General features: G+C 49.3%; 1 protein-coding gene across 5 annotated transcripts in view; it reads left to right on the top strand.

Annotated features, from left to right (window-relative positions):
- The first annotated feature begins 444 nt into the window (after nt 1-444).
- ARHGEF18 (Rho/Rac guanine nucleotide exchange factor 18) overlaps nt 445-24,048 on the top strand; it is a 101,015-nt gene continuing 77,411 nt past the window's right edge. Inside the window, exons 1-3 of one of the 5 annotated variants that reach the window (XM_061422259.1) lie at nt 445-741; nt 6,505-6,616; nt 20,246-20,367. In XM_061422259.1, coding sequence (XP_061278243.1) covers nt 20,353-20,367 — 15 coding nt within the window. In that variant the 5' untranslated portion in view covers nt 445-741; nt 6,505-6,616; nt 20,246-20,352. Of the gene's footprint in view, nt 742-3,880; nt 5,423-6,504; nt 6,617-9,751; nt 11,394-20,245; nt 20,368-24,048 lie in introns of those variants that run through there. The other 4 variants (XM_061422258.1, XM_061422261.1, XM_061422262.1 and 1 more) reach the window with 4 other exon arrangements.

Here is a 24,048-nt window from a genome sequence, read left to right on the forward strand (position 1 = left end):
CCCTCCTCCAGTGTATCTTTCCAACCCAGGGATCGAACCCTTGTCTCCTGCGTTGGCAGGCAGATTCTTTACCACTGAGCCACCAGGGAAGCCCCTACAAAATCAACAAATGCTATGCATCACAGCTTTGAGTGTATGTGTCTGTGTGTGTGTGTGTGGTCAAGAGAGGTGGTTACTCACCTTTTACCAGTGCACCCTGGGGACGCAGGTGCCTCCGTATGCCCCATGTAACCGTGTGTATGCTCGTGTTGCCATGCGTGTATGTGAGTGCCTGTGTCGCTGTGGATACACATGACTGGCGTGTCCCACATGCTGGGGGGAGGCCCCAGCCCTCTATACCTCTTTGGCAGTGGGTTCCACAGGAAGTGGGGGCTGGGGAGAGTGCTGAGACTGCCCTCCACATCCCCAGTCTGCTACCCCACCTCAAGATGCCTGCATGCACGGGGCGGGGTGTTGCTGAGTGGAGGGGGGAGAGCTCCCTCTTTTAAAACCCTGTCCTGTGCTGCACTCACATCCGTGCCTCAGCCCACGACAGGGGGGTAGAGGTGCCAGGCAGGCAGGCAGGCGATTGAGGAAGAGGAAGTTGGGGCAGAGTTGGGTCACCCTGTGGCTTAACCCGGGCTCCGGCCCGCAGATGCTCCCCTGGGGCCAGCTCAAAGCCCTAGCCAAGGGTCGTGGGGGCTGCGGGAGCTAGTACGCCAAGCTGGGGCACCCACAGCAGCGAGGACAAGGCTCCATCTGGTGAGTGACCATCCCTGGGGAGTGCGGGACAGATGGATGAACAGCGGTGGGAGGGGGGCCTCAGGGGCAGCAGAGAGCCCATCTACAATTTCTCTCCACCTTCTAGTCAGCCCGCTTCCTGAGTGGGTTGGGGAGGCTGTTTGACTTGAGTCTTTGCTCTGCAAATGTCTGTGGTTTTAAGAAGTCAACTCAGCGGGCTGGGGTCCATAATCAATAAGAGCAAGAGAGAAGGATGGCCCCCTTGTAGCCAAAGTCTGCTCGGGGGACAAGGAACAGGGGATAAATTGGGAGATGGGATTAGGCTCCCTGAGGCAAAGTCAAAGATGCTTTTGTTCTTAAACTAGAGATGTGGGGTGAGAAGAGAGGTTATGTGTGTGCTGTGCTTAGTCGCTCAGTCATGTCCGACTCTTTGCAACCCCACGGACTGCAGCCCACCAGGCTCCTCTGTCCATAGAATTCTCCAGTCAAGAATACTGGAGTGGGTTGCCATTTCCTCCTCCAGAAGATCTTCTTGACCCAGGGATCAAACCCACATCTCCTGCATTGACAGATGGATTGTTTTACCACTGAGCCACCCTGGAAGCCCCAGAGAGGTCTCAGACCTCCCTGAAACATAATCCAGATAGTGGCGTTGGCGGAGTCTGACTTTCAGAACAAACTCCCACTGATGACCAAGGACATCCTTATCCTAGTCTTCCAAGGTCATCAAAGAAGGAGGTCCCACCACCCAAGCAGCCCTCCTGGTTGGAGCCCTCCACTTGGGGAGGCGCCCCGGGTCCCACCTTGGCCCTCCACCGGGAGCCTTCACACCCAGCTGCCTGGGGTGGGGTGAGGTTGGGTAGAAAGGATGTGGTTTCTGAAAGGGCACACCCAGGCCTGCTGCTTCCTCCCGGCCCCAGTGCCAACACAGCCATCAGGGTCTGGGAAGGTGGCCCAGAAGCAGCCAGGAGTGGGATGGATTTAGAGTGGAAGGCTGGAGCCAGGGATGATGGAGCTGGTGGGGTTAGGCTAGGGGCACATCAAAAAGGCCTCGAATGCTGCACTCAGAGAGCGGAGGCTCCTCAGAGAGTTCCACTGGCCAGGTCACCCGTGGTTCTGAGGAAAACCTTGACAACCACTGGCAGCCAAGGGAGCACTTCCCCCGCTTTCAAGCACCTTGAGCTCCCCAGCCACTGGAGTGAGTGAGTCCATCTGGGAGGACTTCCTGGCAGAGGCAGGCTTTTCACTGGACCTTGAAGCACCCGTGGGATATCAATCTCAAACCCATCAGTGCATCTGGTCTGGGACATTGCCCCCACTCCACCCCCCAAGCTCCGACACAGGGCCAGACACCTGCCAGCGCTCAGTACTGCTGCGGATGGAAGGATGGCTGTGTCGGCCAGTTGTGGGTTCAGAGCCGCACTCCCCTGTGTCTGCGTGGCTGTAGGCAAGTGTCCGCACTGCTCTGGCTTTGTCTGTGCTCCTCCATAGAATGTGCTGTGCTGTGGATCTTGCATGTGAGAGCATGGCTCAGTGCCCAGCATACAGTAGGCACTCTGAAACACTGTCCACCTTGCCCATTCTCTCATATTTTGTCCCTGTCCCACAGCCTGGCTATCCTGAGCACTCTCCACCCATGCCACACGTGTGCATCTGTAGAAACTCTGTGAGTCACATCTAGAAAGAGGGACTAGTCATGGGTGTCAATCTCCATCAAGCGTGCAGGGAGTAGTCTGTTATACAGAGTGAAGTATGTCAGAAAGAGGAAAACAAATATCACATATTAAGGCAGCCAATTAAGGCAATCAAACCAGTCAATCCTAAAGGAAATCAACCCTGAATATTCACTGGAAGGACTGATTATGATGCTAAAGCTCCAATACTTTAGCCACTTGATGCAAAGAGCCGACTCATTGGAAAAGACCCTGATGCTGGGAAAGATTGAGGGCAGGAGGAGAAGGGGACAACAGAGGATGAGATGGTTGGATGGTATCACTGACTCGATGGACATGAGTTTGAGCAAGTTGGGAGTTGGTGATGGACAGAGAAGCCTGGCGGGGTCACACAGCTGAGCAACTAAACAAAAACAATTGACCACAGCCCACCAGGCTCCTGTGTCCATGGGATTTCCCAGGCAAAATACTGGAGTGAGTTGCCATCTCCTACACCAGGGGATCTCCCTGAACCAAGGATCAAACTCGAGTCTCTGTATTGATAGATGAATGAGTCACCTCATTCATCGGAGTCACCTGGGAAGCCCCCACAGTAAGGTAATGTTCTTAAATAAGTTGATGAATTCACAAAATGACTCTCTGCACCTGCTCTGGTGAATTAGTTAGATCGGTATTTGTCACAAGGTATAGTAAGGAAATTTCAGGCACAGTGTTCTTTCAGGGAAAGGAAGGTCTACTCTGTTGCTGAGGGAGCTTGTGAGTTGTAAAGCAGACCTGGAGCTCTGGTCCTTCTAAAGTTATTATGAAGTGCAGAAAGCAACTTCTGAGGGCAGGAGGAGAAGAGGGCAACAGAGATGAGATGGTTGGATGGCATCACCGACTCAATGGACATGAGTTTCAGCAAACTCCGGGAGTTGGTGAAGGACAGGAAACCTGGTGTGCTGCAGTCCATGGGGTCTCAGAGAGTGGAGATGACTTATTGACTGAACAGCAACATATGAATGCATGTATATATATATATATGGACTCTAGAAAATGGTACCAATGAACCCATTTGCAGGGCAGTAATAGAGACAGACATAGACAACAGACTTGTGGATACAGGGGGAGAAGCTGGGACAAATTTAGAGAGTGGCATTGACATATACACCATTGTTGTTGTTAAGTTGCTAACTTGTGTCCAACTCTTGTGACTCCATGGACTGTAGCCCCCAAGGCTCCTCTGTCCATGGGATTTCCCAGGCAAGAATATTGGAGTGAGTTGCCATTTCCTTCTCCACGGGATCTTCCTGACCCAGGAATCAAAATTGGCAGGCAGATTCTTTACGACTGAGCCACCAGGAAAGCCCAACATATATACAGTACCAGGTGTAAAGTAGCTAGCTAGTGGAAAGCTGCTGTATAGCACAGGGAGCTCAGTTCAGTGTTCTGTGATGACCTAGAGGGGTGGGATGAGGGGGTGGAGGGAGGCTCAAGAGTGAGGGGATATATGTATCCCCTCGTATACATATGGAAGAGGACTGGAGACAAGACTTGGGGACCATTTGGTGACTCTAGACATGGCTCAAGCCCATGGGGAATCCAGGACAACATGCTGATTTCAGCTTTAATGAGGGGATGGATATGACTTGGGAAGAAGTTGTGTTTAAGATGTTTGTTACTTACCCTCTTTGCGTCTTGGTTTCCTCACCTGAACAACGGGAATGCTGGAAGCGTCAATAGCATCATGCCACCATAGGATGATTGTGAAGAGTAAAAGAATTATTGACGTAAAACCTTGGAGTGGTGGCTGGCAAGACATAAGCGCTTGTTAAATGTTAGCTTGTGTGCTATTACTTCATCCCCGGCCTTTGCGCTGGCATGACCCACACACATGGCCTTCTAGTTGGCACTCCCTCTGAATGCCCATCAGCTTACCTAACCCTACACCAGCTGGCTGGTTCTTCCAGCTTCAGCCAATCTCTGCTGGGCTCACTAATGGATCCATGGGACACGCTGTCATGGAGGTGTCTCTGGAATCTGCCCTTTCTAGATGTCAGGGCACCATTGTGTCAAGAGAGGGTACCATCAACAAGATGGCAATCACCATCAATAAGATAGTAAAAGACCTCACTAAGATGGCAGAGATCCTCACCAAGATGCTAGATGCCCTCACCAACATGGAGGCTATCCCCACCAAGATGGCAGCTACGTCCATCAAGATGGAACACACTCCATACCCTTCACCCCCATCCAGACTCTCTTCCAGATCTTTGTATCATCTTTTAACGTCTAGAACCAAAAGACCACCCTTTGGCAGGCCAAAGGGCTATTTACAACTTTAACTTGAGACATTCAAGGTCATTGGCCCTCTGCCTCCAATGACTAGCCCCCACCACACAAATCAACCCAGCCTTCCTCCTCCCTGACAACATCACAACCAGCCCAACAGCTCAATATTTAACTGTGGACTGCTATGTTTATGATCTGGGGTTGGTTGAATCCACAGATGCAGAGAGCCAACTGTGGGGCTTGAACACTGGAGGATTTTGGTATTCATGACAGGTCTTGGAACCAACCCCACACAGGTTATAGAGGGATGGCCGTACATCATAACTTTGTACTAAGTAGGTATACCTGATCCTGTCCGTGGAGGGGATTCCTGAAAATATCCCTTCCCTGTGACATTTTACACCAGACCAAGCCATCCCTGGCCCATATTCTACCTTGCTTTCCTTTGCAGTATCTGTATCTTCTGTGGGTTTGTTGCTATTGTCGGTTTTTCTTCTACTTTTAGTTCATGAGATACTATTCTCTGATGTGCCTCAACTTTTGATTGACTGCCAGATACCGTTTACGAAAAACTGTAGATATTTCTGGTGGTTCTTCATGGTGCTATTTCCTTCCAGAGAGGTTTTACTTTTGCTTCTGGCAGATAGTGAAAGTAAAGGCAGGTGTTGCGTGCATGTTCTGTTGCTCAGTCATATCTGATTCTTTGCAACCCAACGGACTGTAGCCCGCCAGGCTCCTCTGTCCATGGGATTTCCCAGGTAAGAATACTGGAGTGGGTTGCCATTTCCTCCTCCAGGGAATCTTCCTGACTCAGGGATGGAATCTGTGTCTCTTGCATCTCCTTCACTGGCAGGTGGATTTCTTTCCCACTGCGCCACCTGGGAAGCCCCCAAAGGCAGGTGATTTCAGTCTAATCAGAAATTAAGCTGAGTTGAAGCTGAATTTTAGTCTGGGTGAAGGTTGCTCTGTTTCTCGTTGCTCCCTGCTCCTAGAATGAAGTTTTTGGTGACCCCATCTTTCCAGGGTCTATTTCTCCAGCCCCAGAAGATTGCCAGAATTCAGAATTCAGCTTCTCAGCCTCTCTCTGGCCTGCTTTGCACCGAAGAATTGCATTCAAATCAACAACTTGCTTGCGAGGGGAGGGTGGGAGGAAACAGCACTGCATCATGTCTACTCACCTTTCTAGGATTCTGACCTCTCATATCCTGGTTTGACAACACCTTGATACTGAAGGTGTTTTTTTTGCCTTCTGATTTTATCCAGTTTTTTTTAAAAAAAGCTGATTCTGGTGGAAGGGTAAATCTGCAATGAGGTAGCCTGCCATCACTAGAAATAGTTATCCCGGTTGTATTTTTTCTAAGTATTTAAAATTATTTACTCATTTGTTTTTGGCTGTGCTGGGTCTTTGCTGCTGCGTGCAAGCTTTTCTCTAGTTGCAGCTAGCGGGGGCTACTCTTTGTTGTGGTACACGGGCTTCTCAGCTCAGCAGCTTCTCTCACTGCAGAGCATGAAGGCTTCAGTAGTTGTGGCTCCTGGGCTCCAGAGCACAAGTTCAGTAGTTGTGGTTCACAGGCTTAGTTGCTCCATGACAGGTGGGATCTTCGTGGACCAGGGATCGAACCTGTGTCTCTTGCATTGGCAGGCGGATTCTTAACCATTAACCCACCAAGGAAGTCCTTCCTGTTGTATTTTTAACATAAGATTTTTATCAAGCCTCCATTTCTAACTCTGCTCAGATCACCATGTTTCTTTGTTTCTGGCCTCCTGGGTCCCTGCCTTTGTTACCACCAGTTCGATGAAGGCCCCTCCTAACTTCTTACTGCCTTTGATTTCCCTGAAGTTCTCATATCTGCTGTCTACCCAAAGGTCTGGAAGATCCAAGAGGCATTTGCAGTCTGTCCAGGGAAAGTGATGGGAGATGAGGAATTAAAACCTGGAGCACAGCAGAGGAGGTAATTTTTTAAATCTCCTTGGGTTTTCCTCTGGATTTCTGTGTAAGCATCTAGATGTTTGTGTATAACTGTTCTCAGTCACTCAGTTGTGTTTGACTCTTTGCGACCTCATGGACTGTAGCCTGCCAGGCTTCTCTGTCCATGGGATTCTCCAGGCAAGAATACTGGAGTGGGTTGCCATTTCCTACTCCAGGGGATCTTCCCGACCCCGGGATCAAACTCGTGTCTCTTGCATCTCCCACAATAGCAGGTGGATTCTTTACCACTGAGCCATCTGTTAACATATGTCTGACTGCTTATGTGTATGTGTTTGCCATTGTCTGCAAGTGCTGGAGAGTGTGTTGGGAAGTGGGAAGTGTTGGTGTATCGAGTATGGTGCGGTATCTTTCAAGTTTTTTTTTGATGTGGATTTATAAAGTCTTTATTGAGTTTGCTGTTAATACGATACTGCCTGCTTTATGTTTTGGTTTTTTAGTCATAAGGCATGTGGGATCTTAGTTTCCCAGCCAGGTATCCAACCCTCATCCCCTATACTGGAAGGCAAAGTCTTAACCACTGGACTACCAGTGTGTTACATCTGTAGAGTGTATTTTTATGTATTTTTGTAGTTGATTCAGGTGCCACCTACTCAATAGGATAGTGGAAGTGATGAGGGAGGTGCAGATGAGGGTCACCAAGGCCAGTGGGGAGAGCAAGAAGTGACCAAGGACAGAGCCCTGTGTATATAGAGTTCAAAGGTCAGGCAGAAACAGGAAGAGGAACCAAGTCAAGAAGGGAGACTGAGAAGGAACAGACAGAGAAACAAGAGGCCTGTGAGGGATGGATTTCAGGAAGACAGTGGTCAGACCTGTCCCATGAATGTGAGACTGAAAAGTGCCTGTTACAGATTTAGCCACAGAGAGAGCTAGAAGACTGAAAGGGATGGAAATAAGACTTCAGGGGGTGGTGGAGTCAAGTAGGTGTATGTCGGTAAAGACAGAAGTGTGGATGACCCTTTGAGAAGGCAGGGTGGAGGCTGAGAGGTCACTGAAGAGAGAAGGAACAGCCAGGAATTTTTCAGAAGAGGTGGCAAGAATACACAGAAGAACTGTACAGAAAAGATCTTCATGACCCAGATAACTGGGTCAGATAACATGACTTCATGATGGTGTCATCACTCACCTAGAGCCATACATTCTGGAATGTGAAGTCAAGTGGGCCTTAGAAAGCATCACTACGAACAAAGCTAGTGGAGGTGATGGAATTCCAGTGGAGCTATTTCAAATCCTTAAAGATGATGCTGTGAAAGTGTTGCACTCAATATGCCAACAAATTTGGAAAACTCAGCAGTGGCCACAGGACTGGAAAAGGTCAGTTTTCATTCCAATCCCAAAGAAAGGCAATACCAAAGAATGCTCACACTACTGCACAATTTCACTTATCTCACATGCTAGTAAAGTAATGCTCAAAATTCTCCAAGCCAGGCTTCAACAATACGTGAACTGTAAACTTCCAGATGTTCAAGCTGGTTTTAGAAAAGGCAGAGGAACCAGAGATCAAATTGCCAACATCTGCTGGATCATCGAAAAAGCAAGAGAGTTCCAGAAAAACATCTATTTCTGCTTTATTGACTATGCTTTGACTGTGTGGATCACAATAAACTGTGGAAAATTCTGAAAGAGATGGGAATAGCAGACCACCTGACCTGCCTCTTGAGAAACCTATATGCAGGTCAGGAAGCAACATTTAGAACTGGACATGGAACAACAGACTGGTTCCAAATAGGAAAAGGAGTACGTCAAGGCTGTATATTGTCACCCTGCTTATTTAACTTCTATGCAGAGTACATCATGAGAAATGCTGGGCTGGAAGAAGCACAAGATGGAATCAAGATTGCTGGGAGAAATGTCAATAACCTCAGATATGCAGATGACACCACTCTTATGGCAGAAAGTGAAGAGGAACTAAAAAGCCTCTTGATGAAAGTGAAAAAGGAGAGTGAAAAAGTTGGCCTAAAGCTCAACATTCAGAAAACGAAGATCATGGCATCTGGTCCCATCACTTCATGGGAAATAAATGGGGAAACAGTGTCAGACTTTATGTTTTGGGGCTCCAAAATCACTGCAGATGGTGATTGCAGCCATGAAATTAAAAGACACTTACTCCTTGGAAGGAAAGTTATGACCAACCTAGATAGCATATTGAAAAGCAGAGACATTACTTTGCCAACAAACGTCCATCTAGTCAAGGCTATGGTTTTTCCAGTGGTCATATGTGGATTTGAGAGTTGGACTGTGAAGAAAGCTGAGTGCCGAAGAATTGATGCTTTTGAACTGTGGTGTTGGAGAAGACTCTTGCAAGTCCCTTGGACTGCAAGGAGATCCAACCAGTCCATTCTAAAGGAGATCTATCCTGGGTGTTCATTGGAAGGACTGATGCTGAAGGTGAAACTCCAATACTTTGGCCACCTCATGCGGAGGGTTGACTCATTGGAAAAGACCCTGATTCTGGGAGGGATTGGGGGTAGGAGGAGAAGGGGACGACAGAGGATGAGATGGCTGGATGGCATCACCGACTCAATGGGCATGAGTTTGAGTGAACTCCGGGAGTTGGTGATGGACAGGGAGGCCTGGCGTGCTGCAATTCATGGGGTCACAAAGAGTCGGACACGACTGAGCAACTGAACTGAACTGAACTGAAGTGAGGAAGATTCCACCACCAGGGGGCAGCACTTGTATGAACAAGCGCTGGCTGGCATCCACACAGATGCACATACAGATAAAGCAACAGACTTGTAGACACAAGGAAACCACAGGCCAATACCAAGCTCTCCCCCCAAATACTGGAAGCAGATCTCCCCAAGTCCCAGGTGAGTCATGTAGAACCCATCCCACAGATATGGGCATTCACACAAATACATACAGAGGATCACAGAGATTTTAAAAACCACATAGATAATATTATTCAGCCATTTTTTAAAAAAAGGATATTTTGCCTGTTACAACAACATGGATAGACTTTAAAGGCATTATGCTAATGAAATAAATAAGTTCTCAACGCAAATGCTATATGATCTCATTTATATGTAGAACTTAAAAAAAAAAAAAATAAACGGTGACAACCAAACTCATAGAAAAAGAGATCAGATTTGTGGTTACTAGAGACAGGGAGTGGGGTGGGGAAATTGGATGAAGTTGGTCAAAAGGTTCCAACTTCCAGTTGTAAGATGAGTAAATCTTTGATGTAACGTATAACATGATGGCTACAGTTAATGTTGCTATATGGTGTATTTGCTTCCCTGGTGGCTCAGTCAGTTAAGAATCCACCTGCAGTGCAGGAGATGCAAGAGATGTGGCTTTGATCCCTGGGTTGGCAAGATCCCCTGGAAAAGGAAATGGCTATCCACTCCAGTATTCTTGCCTGGGAAATCCCATGGACAGAGGAGCCTAGTGTGCTACAGTCCACGGGGTTCCAAGAGATGGACATGACTTAGCAACTAAACCAACCACCAACCAGGAGAGTAAATCCTACAAGTTCTCATCAGAACAACAACAAAAAAAAACATATTTTTTCTTTTCTTGGTATCTATATGGGTTGATGACTTCTCTGGTGGCTCGGACATGACTCAGCAACTTCACTTTTTATGGGTTGATGGATGCTAACGAAATTTACTGCACTAATCATTTCACAATATATTAAGTCATTATGATGTAAACCTTAAACTTATACAGTGATGTCAGTCAACTATACCTCAATGAAACTAGGAGGAAACATTGATATAAACACCCCTATATACACACACCCCCATAGACAAGTTGACACTCAAGATTTAAAAACATGCTATGTGCTGACACACAAAAGGACTTTGTGTTCACACTCACTCAGTTGTGTCCAACTCTTTGTAATCCCAAGGACTGCAGCACACTAGGCTCCTCTGTCCATGGGATTTCCCAGGCAGGAATACCAGATTGGGTTGCTATTTCCTCCTCCAGGGGATCTTCTGGACCCAGGGATCAAACCCAGGTCTCTGCACCTCCTGCATTGCAGGCAGATTCTTTACCACTGTATCGCCTGGGAAGCTGTCACACAAATGCACTGTCAAAAGCATAGTGTGTTCATGCTCAGTGAGTTCAGTCGTGTCCAGCTCTTTGTGACCCCCTGGACTGTAGCCCACCAGGCTCCTCCGTCTATGGAATTCTCCAGGCAAGAATGCTGGAGTGGTATCCCATTCTCCAGGGGATCTTCCTGACCCAGGGATCAAACCCAGGTCTCCTGCATGGCAGGCAGATTCTTTAACATCTGAGCCACCAGGGAAGCCCTCAAAAGCAGAGACAATGACAAACACTCATACACAAACACTCAGACATTCACGCATACCCAAGCCCACCGACCTCAAGACCCAGTCTATACCTGTGGTCTGAGGACTCTCTCACTGCTCTCTTCTGCTCCTCCTGGGAATGTCTTGTATTAATACAGCCAGAGCAAGAGGCCTAGAGGGCAAGGGAGGTGTGGGGTAGTGCTAAGTGCTCGGCCTCCCCCAAGGCTGCAGTCCTGCCTCCCCCGTCTCCCGCCCCAGTCCCCAGCTGCCATCAGCTGATGTGTCTGGCAGCCCCTGCAGACAGTCTCCGCCCCTCTCGCTGGCAGCCCTGTCCTGGCAGGGCTTCCCAGCCGAGCGCCTTCTTCATCCTGCCGTTCACTCACACGCTCGCACGCACGGCCCCCATGGCCAGCTCGGCGCTCAACCACTCCTGGCCGGCTCTCTCCAAGTTCTGGCTGAAGCGGTGGGCCTTTAAGAGAGGTAAGGGGGCATGCAGTGAGTAGTGGGCACTGGCCACCCAGGCTCCCTGGACAGCCTGCTGCCCACCATCCCACTCCAAGCCTTTTCTCAGCTCAGGGTACAGACACTGCCTGAATCAGCCCCAGATGATCTCTGCTTCCCCAGGGCCCCCATGGAACATCACAGACTTGTGGGGTCCCTCTTGTCTCAGAGGAGATGTCTCCCCAAGCTCTGCCAGGAGGTTGTCTCGGAAGGTAAATTTGTGGATGGACAATTCGCCCTAGACCTGGGGCAGCCTGGTGGCTTCCTGGGGGTTCCTGATGCTACTTGTTCCCCGGGTGGGTGCAGGACAGAGGCTCAGAGAGGCAGCAAGAGGAAGGTCTGAGACATCCAGAGATTCAAGTAGACATGCCCTGGAATATGCACACACATACACATTGGCTGGTAGCACTCCCCCACACCGGGTCCCAGGACCTCAGTTTACCTCTGGGAGCTGGATAGACTCTTGTATCATATCCCCCCAAGGTCTGGGTGAATTGCTTTTGCAAAGAGGCACTTCTTAAATCTCAGCAAGAGTTTAGTCCTGGAAGATAGCCAGATAGTGTCCAAGGCCATGGGGCACAGGGGGATTGTGTGATAGGAACTCCCCCTACCCCTTGCCTAAGCTGGGTACTTGTTAGTGAGTGAGTTTCCGTGCAGGAGACGAACCATGGAGAAGACCCATTCGCTTCTTCATGACATACGCTCTGGTTGAGGACCTGTAGTGTGCCAGGCACTCTGCTGGAGGAGATAGGGCTAGCAGGGGACCTGGAGGCTGGGGCTGGGGAGGGAGAGGGTGGCCTGGGGACTGGGATGCAATAGAAGAACAGTCATAGTGGTAGAAATTGCTGCCAGCTGTTGAGCCCTTGTGAAGCCGGACTCAAAAAGGAGGCGTGATGAACTCAAGGTCACACAGCAAGTATATACTGAAAGACCCATGCTTTGAAACCCATTCTGTTCCAAGGCCACCTCTGGAGTGTGTTCTGGGCAGTGAAGGAAGCTACCAGTGTGAGTGGGGAGGGGGGGGCTTGCAGAGAGTGTTTAAATCCACCAGTGGATGGCTATGCTAGAGAATTAGGATATCAGCCATGGATCACGAAGATGTCCACATCCTTATGAAGGTCTAGCCACTCCTGGCCACCCAGCCCACCCTGTCTCCCCACCCCAGGCAGGTTGAAGCTATGATTTATAGGCTGGCAGGTGGGGGAGTGAGCTGTGGGAACCAGTGGCAACTCTTAAACCCTTTTATGGCCAGGGCTGCAGGGGTTGCTGGTGTAAGAGGCTGCCTAGAACCTGAATCCAAGCTGCTAGGCGGCTCCTTAGAGAGAAGCTTGGGGGTGCGGCACAGAGAGGGGCTCCCTAACCGTGTCCTTCCCGTCTCTAGCCTTTCTGTGCCCTCCTCTTACGCTCTGTAACTGGCTGTCTGGGCACCAGACGGGGCCTCCTGGGAAAATAATGGAGTAGATGTGGGGAGCCAGACAAGGCTAGGGAAGGGGGGTTGGGATTTGCAGCAGGGCAGAGCCCCACTGGCCCTTTCCCTCGGTTGCTCAGTTACTCATTTTGGCCACACTTTTTCCACTTTTTCCCTAGTATATGATAAGCATGTATATCATGAGTACATTCTGTGTCTCAACTTGGTTTCCTTCTTGCCTGGCTTCTCTGCCACAGTCCTGCCTCCTTCCATCTAGAGCTCTCCCCACACTCATCCCCTAAGAATACCATCTCCAGAATGCAGAGCAATCACTGCCACTGGACACTGCCACACAACTTATCCCAACTATCCGTCCTTTCATCCATCCATGCATCCATCTAACCATCCACTTTTTTATCCGTCCAACCAGTCAGGTAGCCAACTATCCATTCATGCCTCCATGTATCCATGTTTTCATCCATCCATCCATCTAACCATCTACCCATTCATCTACTCAACAGAGAGACAGCCAACTATCTATCCATGCATCCTTGGATCTATGCATCCATCCACCTATCCATCCAAAGACCCATCCAACTAGTTATCCATCTAAACGTCTACTCATTCATCCATCCAACCAGCCAGCCAGTCAACCATCCACCTATGCGTCTACACATTCTTCCCTCCCTCTAACCACCCATTAATCCATGTAGGTAACCATCCACCCATCTAAACATCCATTCATCCAACCGTATAGCCAGACAACTTTCCCTTCAGCCAGCCAGCCAATGAACTAACCAGCTATCCAACAACCATCTATCCAACAATTCATCCAATTCATCCATCCACCCTTCCATCCAATCATTTATCCACCCATCTATCCATTCATCAGCTCACCACAGAATAGCTCTGTGGTTAGGAGCCCTTGCTTTGGAATAAGAAATACCTGGCTTCCCATCTCAGCTCTGCCTCTTGACAGCCTGGTATGACCTTGGACAAGTCAGTACACCTCTCTGAGCCTCAGTTTCTCCTTCCATAATGTGGGGACTCAGAGGGTTGTTGTTAAGATAGAAGAATGGAAAGAACATGACAGACTTAGCATGAAGCAAGACATATTGGAACTGATCAAGAGACTTGGGGGATGTAAAAGTGGGTTGGATACAGAACTTGCCCCCATGGACCTTGGAGTGGGAGTCAGAAAACCTTTTCTGTAAAGGGCCAGGGAGTAATACCTCCAGCTTTGCAGGTGATATGGTCTCTGATGCAACTATTGGACACTGTCATTGTAGCATGATGACAGCCACAGACAGCAAGGCACATGAATGGGTGTGGCTGTGTGCTACTAAAATTTTATTTACAAAATCAGGTGTTGAGCCAGAATTGGCCTGTGAAACTCCTGGTCTAGAAGGGAACAAGCAGTCCAATTAAAGTACATCCAGAAGCAGAAAAGGGGTGCGTGCGTGCATGCTTAGTCCCTCAGTCATGTCTGACTCTTTGCAGCTTCATGAACTGTAGCCCACCAGGCTCCTCTGTCCATGGGATTCTCCAGGCTAGAATCCTGGAGTGGGTTGCCATGCCCTCCTCTAGGTGATCTTCCTAACCCAGGGATTGAACTCGAGTCTCTTATGTCTCGTGCATTGGCCCAGGGGTTCTTAGCCACTAGCAAACCAATCCAAAGTTTTCTGGCTAAGACCGTCTACAGAGGATCAGAGGGACCCCTTGGTTGCCAGGCAGAAGAGTGGGAAAGAGTGGTGGGAACTGCACAGAGGTGCACAGGAGAATGGTGAGTTAGGAGCTCAGGCATTTGGGGGGAGTTGAGCGGGTGGACTGAAAAGTGCTCAAATGTCCTTGTAAGGGGACTGGTGTCTATGGGGTGGGGACCAGACGAAGGAGGGTGACTCTGAAATGTCATGCCAAGAAGACACATCTTCTTCTACTGGGATGGAAGAAGCCAACTATTGTTGGCAATGGTTTGTACAGGAAAATCCCAATGAGAGTTGCGATTGTAGGGACTTCCCTGATGGTCCAATGGTTAAGGACTCCGTACTCTCAATGCCAAGGGCATGAGTTTGATCCCTGCTTGGGGAACTAGGATCCTGCATGCCTGGATAGCATGACCAAAAAGAAAAAAAACTTGTGGTTGTGTAGAGAGAGCACTGTTGTGTTTAGTCACTAAGTTGTATGCGACTTTTTGCGACCCCGTGGACTGTAGCCACTAGGCTCCTCTGTCCATGGAATTCTCCAGGCAAGAATACTGGAGGGGGTTGCCATTCCCTTCTCCAGGGGATCTTCCTGACCCAGGGATTGGACCCAGGTCTCCTGAATTGGCAGGCAGATTCTTTAATGCTGAGCCATCTGGGAAACCCAGATAGAGCATAATGGAGGCTGATATTAAGATCATATCAAAGGCAAAACCAAAGAAGGACGGAGGGACTGCCCTGGTGGTTTAGAGGTTAGGACTGTGCTCCCAGTGAAGGGGCTCTGGGTTCAATCCCTGGTCAGGAAACTAGATCCTACTTGCTGCACCTGAGAGTTTGCATGCCACAACTAAGACCTGGCACAGCCAAGTAAGTAAATAAAGCTAAAGAAATGGAAGTTTTTTTAAAAAAGAGGGGTGGGGAATTGACAGGGCTTGGTGTCCTGAGGGGTTGGGAGGAGGCGAGGCTCGAGTTCGGGTTTCTGGTGGGGGTCACTGGGGAGACACTACAGTCACACTGATACATAGACCCCGAAGGAGAAAGGAAGACAAGGAGTTTGGTCTTAACAGCTTGAGGTTGGAGTGCAGGTGGGGAGATCAGGCAGTGGTGACCAGAGGCCACTGAAGACAAAGACTGGAGCTTGAGAGAATCTGTCACCAGAACCAAGCTCAGAGTGTGACTTCAGAGTCAGGGCTCAGTGTGTGCCTGGGATCAGTGTTTAGTGTGTGATGAGGATTGGGGTACAGCTTGAAGCTCTAGGATGGGAACTCAGTCCATGACTCCAGTACTGGGACTCAGTCTATGACACCACAATCAGGGCTTAGAGTATGATGCCAGGACCGAGGTTCAGTCAATGACACTGGGACAGGGATTCAGTCTGTGACCCAAAGATTGAGGCTCAGCATGTGATGCAGAGATCAGAATGGACTCTGTCTTCAGGGTCAGGCTCAGCCTGTTCCTGGGTCAGAAATGACGTGAAGTGACAGTTGCTTCAGTCGTGTCCAACTCTTTGTGACCCCGTGAACTATAGCCCGCCAGGCTCCTCTGTCCATGGGATTCTCCAGGCAAGAGTAGTTACTGAGTGGGTTGCCATGCCCTCCTCCAGAGATGGAACCCACATCTCTTACATCTTCTGCATTGGCAGGCAGATTCTTTACCATCTAAGCCACCAGGGAAGCCACACATTCCTGGGTCAGAAGCATCCATCCAAAGAATCAACTTTTACCTTCAGCCTTTGGGTCCCAGACCTGCAGGGTCACAGATGCAAGGATGAGGTTCAAGCCTCTGTGAAGCCCCCATCCAGGAAAGCAGGCACACCCAGCAGCCTGTCCTGAGGCCCCCTGGGATCTTGGCCAAGGGATGGAACTGCCTCTCAGGGAGTCTCTCCCTCTTTTTTCAAGCTGCCATCAGCCTCCAGGACTCACCCCCACATCTGGCTTTTCTCGTCCTTCACAGCCTGCTTGTTTTATTCCAACATCTCCCCGAGTCATAGAAGCTGCCTTGTGGGAGATGCAGGGCTGAATGAGGGCAGCCGAACAGAGGCCCTAACCCAGCTTGGGATAGTAGCTAGGAGAGCAGCGGTGGTTTCTAGAATATACCGTGATGGGAATCCCCAGCTTCCCAGTGGTTAGGACTCGGTGCTTTGACTTTCACTGCTGGGGGCCAGGTTCATTCCCTAGTTGGGAATCATGATCCCACAAGCCTTGTGGCATGGTCAAAAAAAAAAAAAAAAATAGGAGTGTTGTGAATGATTACCACAATCAATTTTAGAAGGTTTTCATCACCCCCAAAAGAAATCTGAATCCTTTATTCATCACTCCAAAGTTCCCCATTTCTCCCCAGCCTTGCATGCTAAGTCGCTTCAGTTGTGTCTGACTCTGCAATCCCATGGACTGTAGCCCGCCAGGCTCCTCTGTCCATGGGATTTCCCAGGCAAGAATACTGGAGTGGGTTGCCATCCCCTTCTCCAGGGCATCTTCCTGACCCAGGGATCGAACCCGTGTCTCCTGCATTGGCAGGTGGGTTCTTTACCACTAGTACCACCTGGGAAGCCTCTCCCCAGCCTTGCTGCTACTGCTGCTAAGTCGCTTCAGTCGTGTCCGACTCTGTGCAACCCCACAGACAGCAGCCCACCAGGCTCCTCTGTCCCTGGGATTCTCCAGGCAAGAATACTGGAGTGGGTTGCCATTTCCTTCTCCAATGCATGAAAGTGAAAAGTGAAAGTAAAGTCGCTCAGTCATGCCCAACTCTTAGTGACCCCATGGACTGCAGCCCACCAGGCTCCTCCGCTCATGGGATTTTCCAGGTAAGAGTACTGGAGTAGGGTGCCATTGCCTTCTCCGTCCCCAGCCTTAGACAACAACTAATCTACTTTTTGCCCCTATAGATACACCTGTTCTGGACATTTCATATAAATGAAATCCACTAACATGGGATATTTTGTGAACTGACTTCTGCAACGTCACATGATATCTGTCTTCGAGGTTCATTCATGGTATAATAGGTTTCAAAACGCCATTCCCTTTTGTATTCTTCTTTTGTTTATTTGTTTGTTTGTGGGATCTTAGTTCCCTGCCCAGGGGCTTAGTTCCCTAACCTCGGCAGTTAAAGCACTGAGTTCTAACCATTGGACCTCCAGGGAATTCCCAGAACTCCCCCCCGTTTCTTATTATGACTGAAAAACATTCCATTGTATGGATGGACCACATTTCGTGTATCTATTCATCTGTTTATGAACATTTGGATTGTTTCCACCATTTTTTTTCTTTTTTGGTCGCCCTGGATTTTTGTTGCTGCTCAAAGGCTTTCTCCAGTTGCAGCAAGTGGGGGCTACTCTCTAGCTGCGGTGCACGGGTGTCTCATGGCAGCGGCTTCTCTTGCTGTGGATCACAGGCTGTAGGGTGTGTGGGCTCCAGTAGTTCTGCATCTCATGGGCTTAGTTGCCCTGCAGGGTGTGGGATCTTCCCAGACCTGGGACCAAGCCTGTGTCCCCTGCATTGGCAGGCAGATTCTTAACCACTAGACCACATAGGAGGTCCTTAAGTTTTTATTTATATATTTATTTATTTATTGTTTATTGAAGGATAATTGCTTTACAGAATTTTGGTGTTTTCTGTCAAACCTCAACATGAGTCAGCCACAGGTATACATATAGCCCCTCCCTTTGAACCTCCCTCCCATCTCCCTCCCCATCCCACCCCTCTAGGTTGATACAGAGCCCCTGTTTGAGCTTCCTGAGCCATAGTATGCTTAAGTTTTCGAAGAACTGCCAAAATGTTTTCCAAACTCCTTAAGTTTTTCACACCCATGTAATAGCTTTTCATTCATCTATTTATGGAATGCGTTTATTCCTGTCTTGGCTGTTTTCTGCTGTTCTTGCTACTTCCCAGTAATTTTGCATTCATAATTTCATACTCTTTTTCTTAAAAAAAAAAATAGCCCTCCAAATTATACAAGTGTCATGCCCCCAAAAACGTAGGGCAGTGTTGGTATATACACAGCTGGGAGGAGAAGGAAGGTAAGTGGCTACAGACAGCTCATCCTACTTTGGGATAGAAAAAGACAGCATCATCTCTTCTCATCTGCTGGCCACGGTGGTTATAGGTGGAGTGGCCACAAAGTAGCCACCCCACTGGTACCCTTTGGAGGGCAAAAGCGTGGTACTGTGGGAGGTTTTGTTTTATTTATTTCTTTGGCTATGCCGGGTCTGAGTTGTGGCACACAGAATCTTTTAATTGTGGCATGTGGGATCTAGTTCCCAACCAGGGATCAAACCCAGGTTCCCTGCACTGAGAGCATGGAGTCCTAGTCCCTGGACCACCAGGGAAGTCCCATAATGTTCATCACTACTTGACTCAGCAGCATAAACCAGGACTGTGTCCAGCAAGCCAGGAGATGGGATCACCCAGCCACAGAGGACCTGAGCTAAGGAATGAAGGAGGCCCTAACTGGCACTGCCCAAGGACCCCGCCATCCCACTCCCCACCCCAGCCCAGCCCCTCGGGGCTCTTACTGGCTCTTACCGCAAACGTGCTGGTCCGTCTCTCCAAGTACCACCTCCACTGGTCTCTCCTTGCCTCCACCTTCACCCAGCTCCTCCACTGTCACCTCCACGCACACTTCTCTCAGCTCCCCAGTTTCAACAGGACCTGGGATGTCATGGCAGGGGGCGTGGAGGCATGAAAGGAGGCCAGGGGTCAAGATAATGCGGTGCAATGAAGTGCAGGGCAATGCCCAGGACAGAGGCACCATGGGAGGAGGGTGGATGGACATTTCTGCAGTGAGTAGGATGAGGTCTTCAGGCAGGTGGCCCTGGAACAGGAACGGGGTGCTCTTAGGCAGTGGGTCCCGCCTAAGGGGCAGAGACAAGGCGCAGAGGAGGATCCTGGTGGACATCGGTGGCTGAGCCAAGACATTCGACCTTTTTCCTCCAGGTGGTGGGGCACCTCCATGGGGATTCGAATAGGGAGGCACGATATGCTCTAGAAGCCGTGCAAGGGGCAGAGGGAGAGAGATGGGACACCTGTGTCTCCCTCAGCAAAAGGCTCAGTCCAGGACTTCCCTGGTGGTCCAATGGTTAAGAATCTATCTGCCAATGCAGGGGACGTGGGTTCAATCCCTGGTTTGGGAAGATCCCACATGCTGTGGGGTGATTAAGCCCATGTGCCACAACTACTAAAGCCCGAGCTGTAAGGCCCTCGAGCCACAACTGCTGAGCTTGTGGCCTGCAACTACTGAAGCCCATATGTACTAGAGCCTCACACGGCAACCAGTGAGCCCCCGAGCTGCAACTGCTGAAGCCCACGTGCCTAGAGCCTGTTGCCCACAACAAGAGAAGCTACTGCAATGAGAAGCCTGACCACTGCAACAAAGAGAAGCCCCTGCTCACTGCAACTAGAGAAAGCCTACATGTGGCAACAAAGACTCAGTGCAACCAAAAATAATAATAAATAAAAAAATTTTTTAAATAATGCACTGGGAAGAATTCTGAGGGGGCCATGGCTCAGGAGGAAAGAGCCATGTGCCTGAACAGAAATGTCTGCTCCAGGCTCAGGATGAGTGGTGGGGAGTGGTGGCATGTATGTTGGCTTACAGATCATCAGTACCATCCTCCCCTGCAACCCCATTTTACAGATGAGAAAACTGAGGCCCAGATGCAGCATTTGGGGCCCAACTCTTCAGGCCTCACAGCTCAGGTCTAACACCTTGTCCCTCCTTTCCCACAGGCTCTGAGCCCAAGCCATGTGTCCAGCCCTTTGACTCTGGAGCTGCAGATTCAGCCACCAAGAGCAGCGGTGGACCCTGGAGGCCTGAGGACCCAGACTTCTCCACTATGGAGGATGAGCAGGCAGGTGTCCAACTGCTGAGATGGGCAGGAGTTGATGACTCCAGGGGAGCAAGTACACTTTGTTTAGCACCTGGGTTTTACCAGGCACTTGTGTGCAATATTTCAGGGAATTATTAAAACATAGCAGAGTGGTTATTATGCCATTCCACAGGTGAGGAAATGAACCCTTTATGGAACAAGAAGAGGGAGCACGGGATGAGTAGAGTGGAGGGATGATGGCTGGAAGGAGGAAAGGAAGGAAGGATAGACAGAAGACATGGATGATGGATGGATGGATGGAAGGACATTTTGACAGAAGAGATGGATGGATGGACAGATGGATAGATGGGTGGATGGATGGATGGAAGGACTGACAGAAGAGATGGATGGATGGATAGAAGAATCAAGGGAAGAAAGGAAGAGAGGGAGGAGGGAAGGGTGGCTAAATGGGTGCATGGGTGGGTAGATGGATCAATGAAGAAGGAAGGAAAAGCTCCCATGAGGAGCTCTGAGCTAGAACATCCCTGCAGAGTCATCCCAAATTAGGCTGAAATGACCAAGCCATTGCATCTCCACACCAATAAGTCATGGCCTGTGGACTGCCCAGGAAGGGATATGACTTCCTGGGAGGAGGCTGACAGCTGACAGCCGTCTGCTGATAGCCACCGACCCCTTAGCATCTGGGGCAACACATCCTCACCAAAGGGGGAATCTGGGTGGCATTTTGGACCACCCACCACACTAAGGAAAGAGGCTTCATTATAGTCAAACCATATACAGGGAATTCTGTGTATCTGCTGGTATTGTTTTTTAAATTTTATTGATTGATTGATCAAGGCGGTGCTAAATTTTCATTGCTGCGTGTGGGCTTTCTCTAGTTGCAGTGACTGGGGGCTGCCCTCCAGTTGTGATGCACAGACTTCTCATTGCTTCCCTGCTGCAGAACATGAGCCCTAGAGTGCTCTGGCTTCAGTAGTTGTGGCTCACAGCCTTAGCTTCCCCACAGCAGGCAGAATCTTCCCTGGACCAGGGATGGAACCTGTGTCCCCTGCTTTCGCAGGCAGACTCTTAACCACTGGACCACCAGGGAAGTCCACCCCTTATTTTGGAGAAGAGCACACTGGGGTCCAAGAGGGAGAGAATTTGCCTCGGTGTTGGGAAGAGTCCAGAGTAAATGAAGAGAGACCTGAGACTCAGGCTTAGCCCTAGAGCCTTCCAGGGCTCTGTATATATTGGAATAGGGACCGTGGGCAGCAGGCAGTTGGGCAGCTAGGATGGTGATGGAAAGACCACGCATCTGGGGAAGCAGGGAGCCCTGGGTGTGCTCGCTGAGCACCTACCACCTCCAAAGAAGCCCTGCCACCCACATCCTCATCCTCATCTTGTTGGCCACCAGAGCTGGAGGCAGCAGATGGCGATGTCCCTGCCCCTTCTGTCCAAAAGCCCTGTATAGCATCAGACCTGTACAGCTCTCAGTGCTATCCATGTCTGTCCCTGCCTTTCCGCTGCCCTGGTGGAGGCCACCATAGTTGCTCACCCAGGTGATCTGCACAGGCATCTTCGCTGCTTCAAGCCCATCTGGGCTCTGCATCTTGCGTCATCTCTCTGAAGGGGAATCACCACCTCCTCTCCCCCAGCCTCCCTACCACTACTGTTGGGAACTTAGAGATTAAATCCTTTCTTGGGCTCCCAGGCCTGCTGATACAGCTCCATCCCCCCTACCCCAACACACACACACACACACACATACACACACACCTCCAGCCAAAAGCAAATCTTGCCAATCCAGGCTTCTGAACATCCTGTTCTCTTAATGCCTGGAATGCCCTCACCCAGAGCCTCCGCCTAGCTAACTCCTACTCATTGCTCAGGGTGTCCCTCATTGTCACTTCCTCCAGGAAGCCCTCCCGATTTCTTCCTTCCTTCTTCTTTTTTTACATTTAGTAGGAGTTCTCATTGAAATATGCATGCATTTTAATGAAAAGTATGTATCAGATCAGATCAGATCAGATCAGTCGCTCAGTCGTGTCCGACTCTTTGCGACCCCATGAATCGAAGCACGCCAGGCCTCCCTGTCCATCATCAACTCCCAGAGTTCACCCAGACTCACGTCCATCGAGTCAGTGATGCCATCCAGCCATCTCATCCTCTGTCGTCCCCTTCTCCTCCTACCCCCAATCCCTCCCAGCATCAGAGTCTTTTCCAATGAGTCAACTCTTCGCATGAGGTGGCCAAAGTACTGGAGTTTCAGCTTTAGCATCATTCCTTCCAAAGAAATCCCAGGGCTGATCTCCTTCAGAATGGACTGGTTGGATTTCCTTGCAGTTCAAGGGACTCTCAAGAGTCTTCTCCAACACCACAGTTCAAAAGTATCAATTCTTCGGCACTCAGCCTTCTTCACAGTCCAACTCTCGCATCCATACATGACCACAGGAAAAACCATAGCCTTGACTAGACGAACCTTTGTTGGCAAAGTAATGTCTCTGCTTTTGAATATGCTATCTAGGTTGGTCATAACTTTCCTTCCAAGGAGTAAGCATCTTTTAATTTCATGGCTGCAGTCACCATCTGCAGTGATACAGGTAGAGTGAGTGAAGTAGCTCAGTCGTGTCCGACTCTTTGCTACCCCATGGACTGTAGCCTACAAGGCTCCTCTTTACTGGAGTGGATACACAGGTAAGATATAGATTATTTTAAAATATATGCAATTGGCTATATATATTGACCTATATAGCCAGTTCAAGAAATCACTTACCTGTCACATAGACACTATGTGATTGGAAATACAGTTTGGGGGCTTAATTTTGGTTATGGAAGCTGTCTAAAGATGGTCTAACCTGTCCTAATTGAGTTATCCTTAGTAGATTTTGCACACCAGTGATTACCCCAGTGGTTTGTCCATTTTAAAAGAGGGATTTTTTGTATGATCTGGCTTAGAATAAATCTAATTTTTCAAACTTAAAAAAATTAAGTTTTAAAAAATAATAACAAAAAAGGGATTTCCTAAGTAGAACTCCAGTCCAGAATTCTTGTCCCTCCAGAGTCAACTGTCCCCTCCTGTTCTTTCTAGCCCACTTTCTACTTTCTAGAACATTCACTCATACTTGATTGTCATTGCAGGGTTTAATCATTGGTCTACTCCAATTAGCTCCATCTGGCAGGGCCCCAGAGGAAGATCCCTGATTCCTGAAGTATTAAAAACAACCACCATAATATGGGCTTGGCCAAAAAGTGTGCTCAGGTTTTTCCGTAAGATGTTATAGAAAAACCCAAATGAGCTTTTTGGCCAACCCCATATCTGCTTCCACTGATCAAGGGCTTGCTGATAAGTCACTTCAGTCGTGTCTGACTCTGTGCGACCCCATAGATGGCAGCCCACCAGGCTCCTCCGTCCCTGGGATTCTCCAGGCAAGAACACTGGAGTGGGTTGCCATTTCCTTCCCCAATGCATGAAAGTGAAAAGTGAAAGTGAAGTCACTCAGTCATGTCTGACTCCTAGTGACCCCATGGACTGCAGCCCACCAGGCTCCTCCATCCATGGGATTTTCCAGGCAAGAGTACTGGAGTCGGGTGCCATTGCCTTCTCCAGATCAAGGGCTTACAAGATGTAAATATCATCTCATTTCACCTGCCCAGCAATCCTACAAAAAGGCAACATAAGGTTTCCCTGGGTGGCTCAGTGGTGAAGAATCCGCCCGCCAA

This window comes from Bos javanicus, chromosome 7, assembly GCF_032452875.1.
Source record: "Bos javanicus breed banteng chromosome 7, ARS-OSU_banteng_1.0, whole genome shotgun sequence".
In the NCBI taxonomy this organism is placed as follows: Eukaryota; Metazoa; Chordata; class Mammalia; order Artiodactyla; family Bovidae; genus Bos; species Bos javanicus.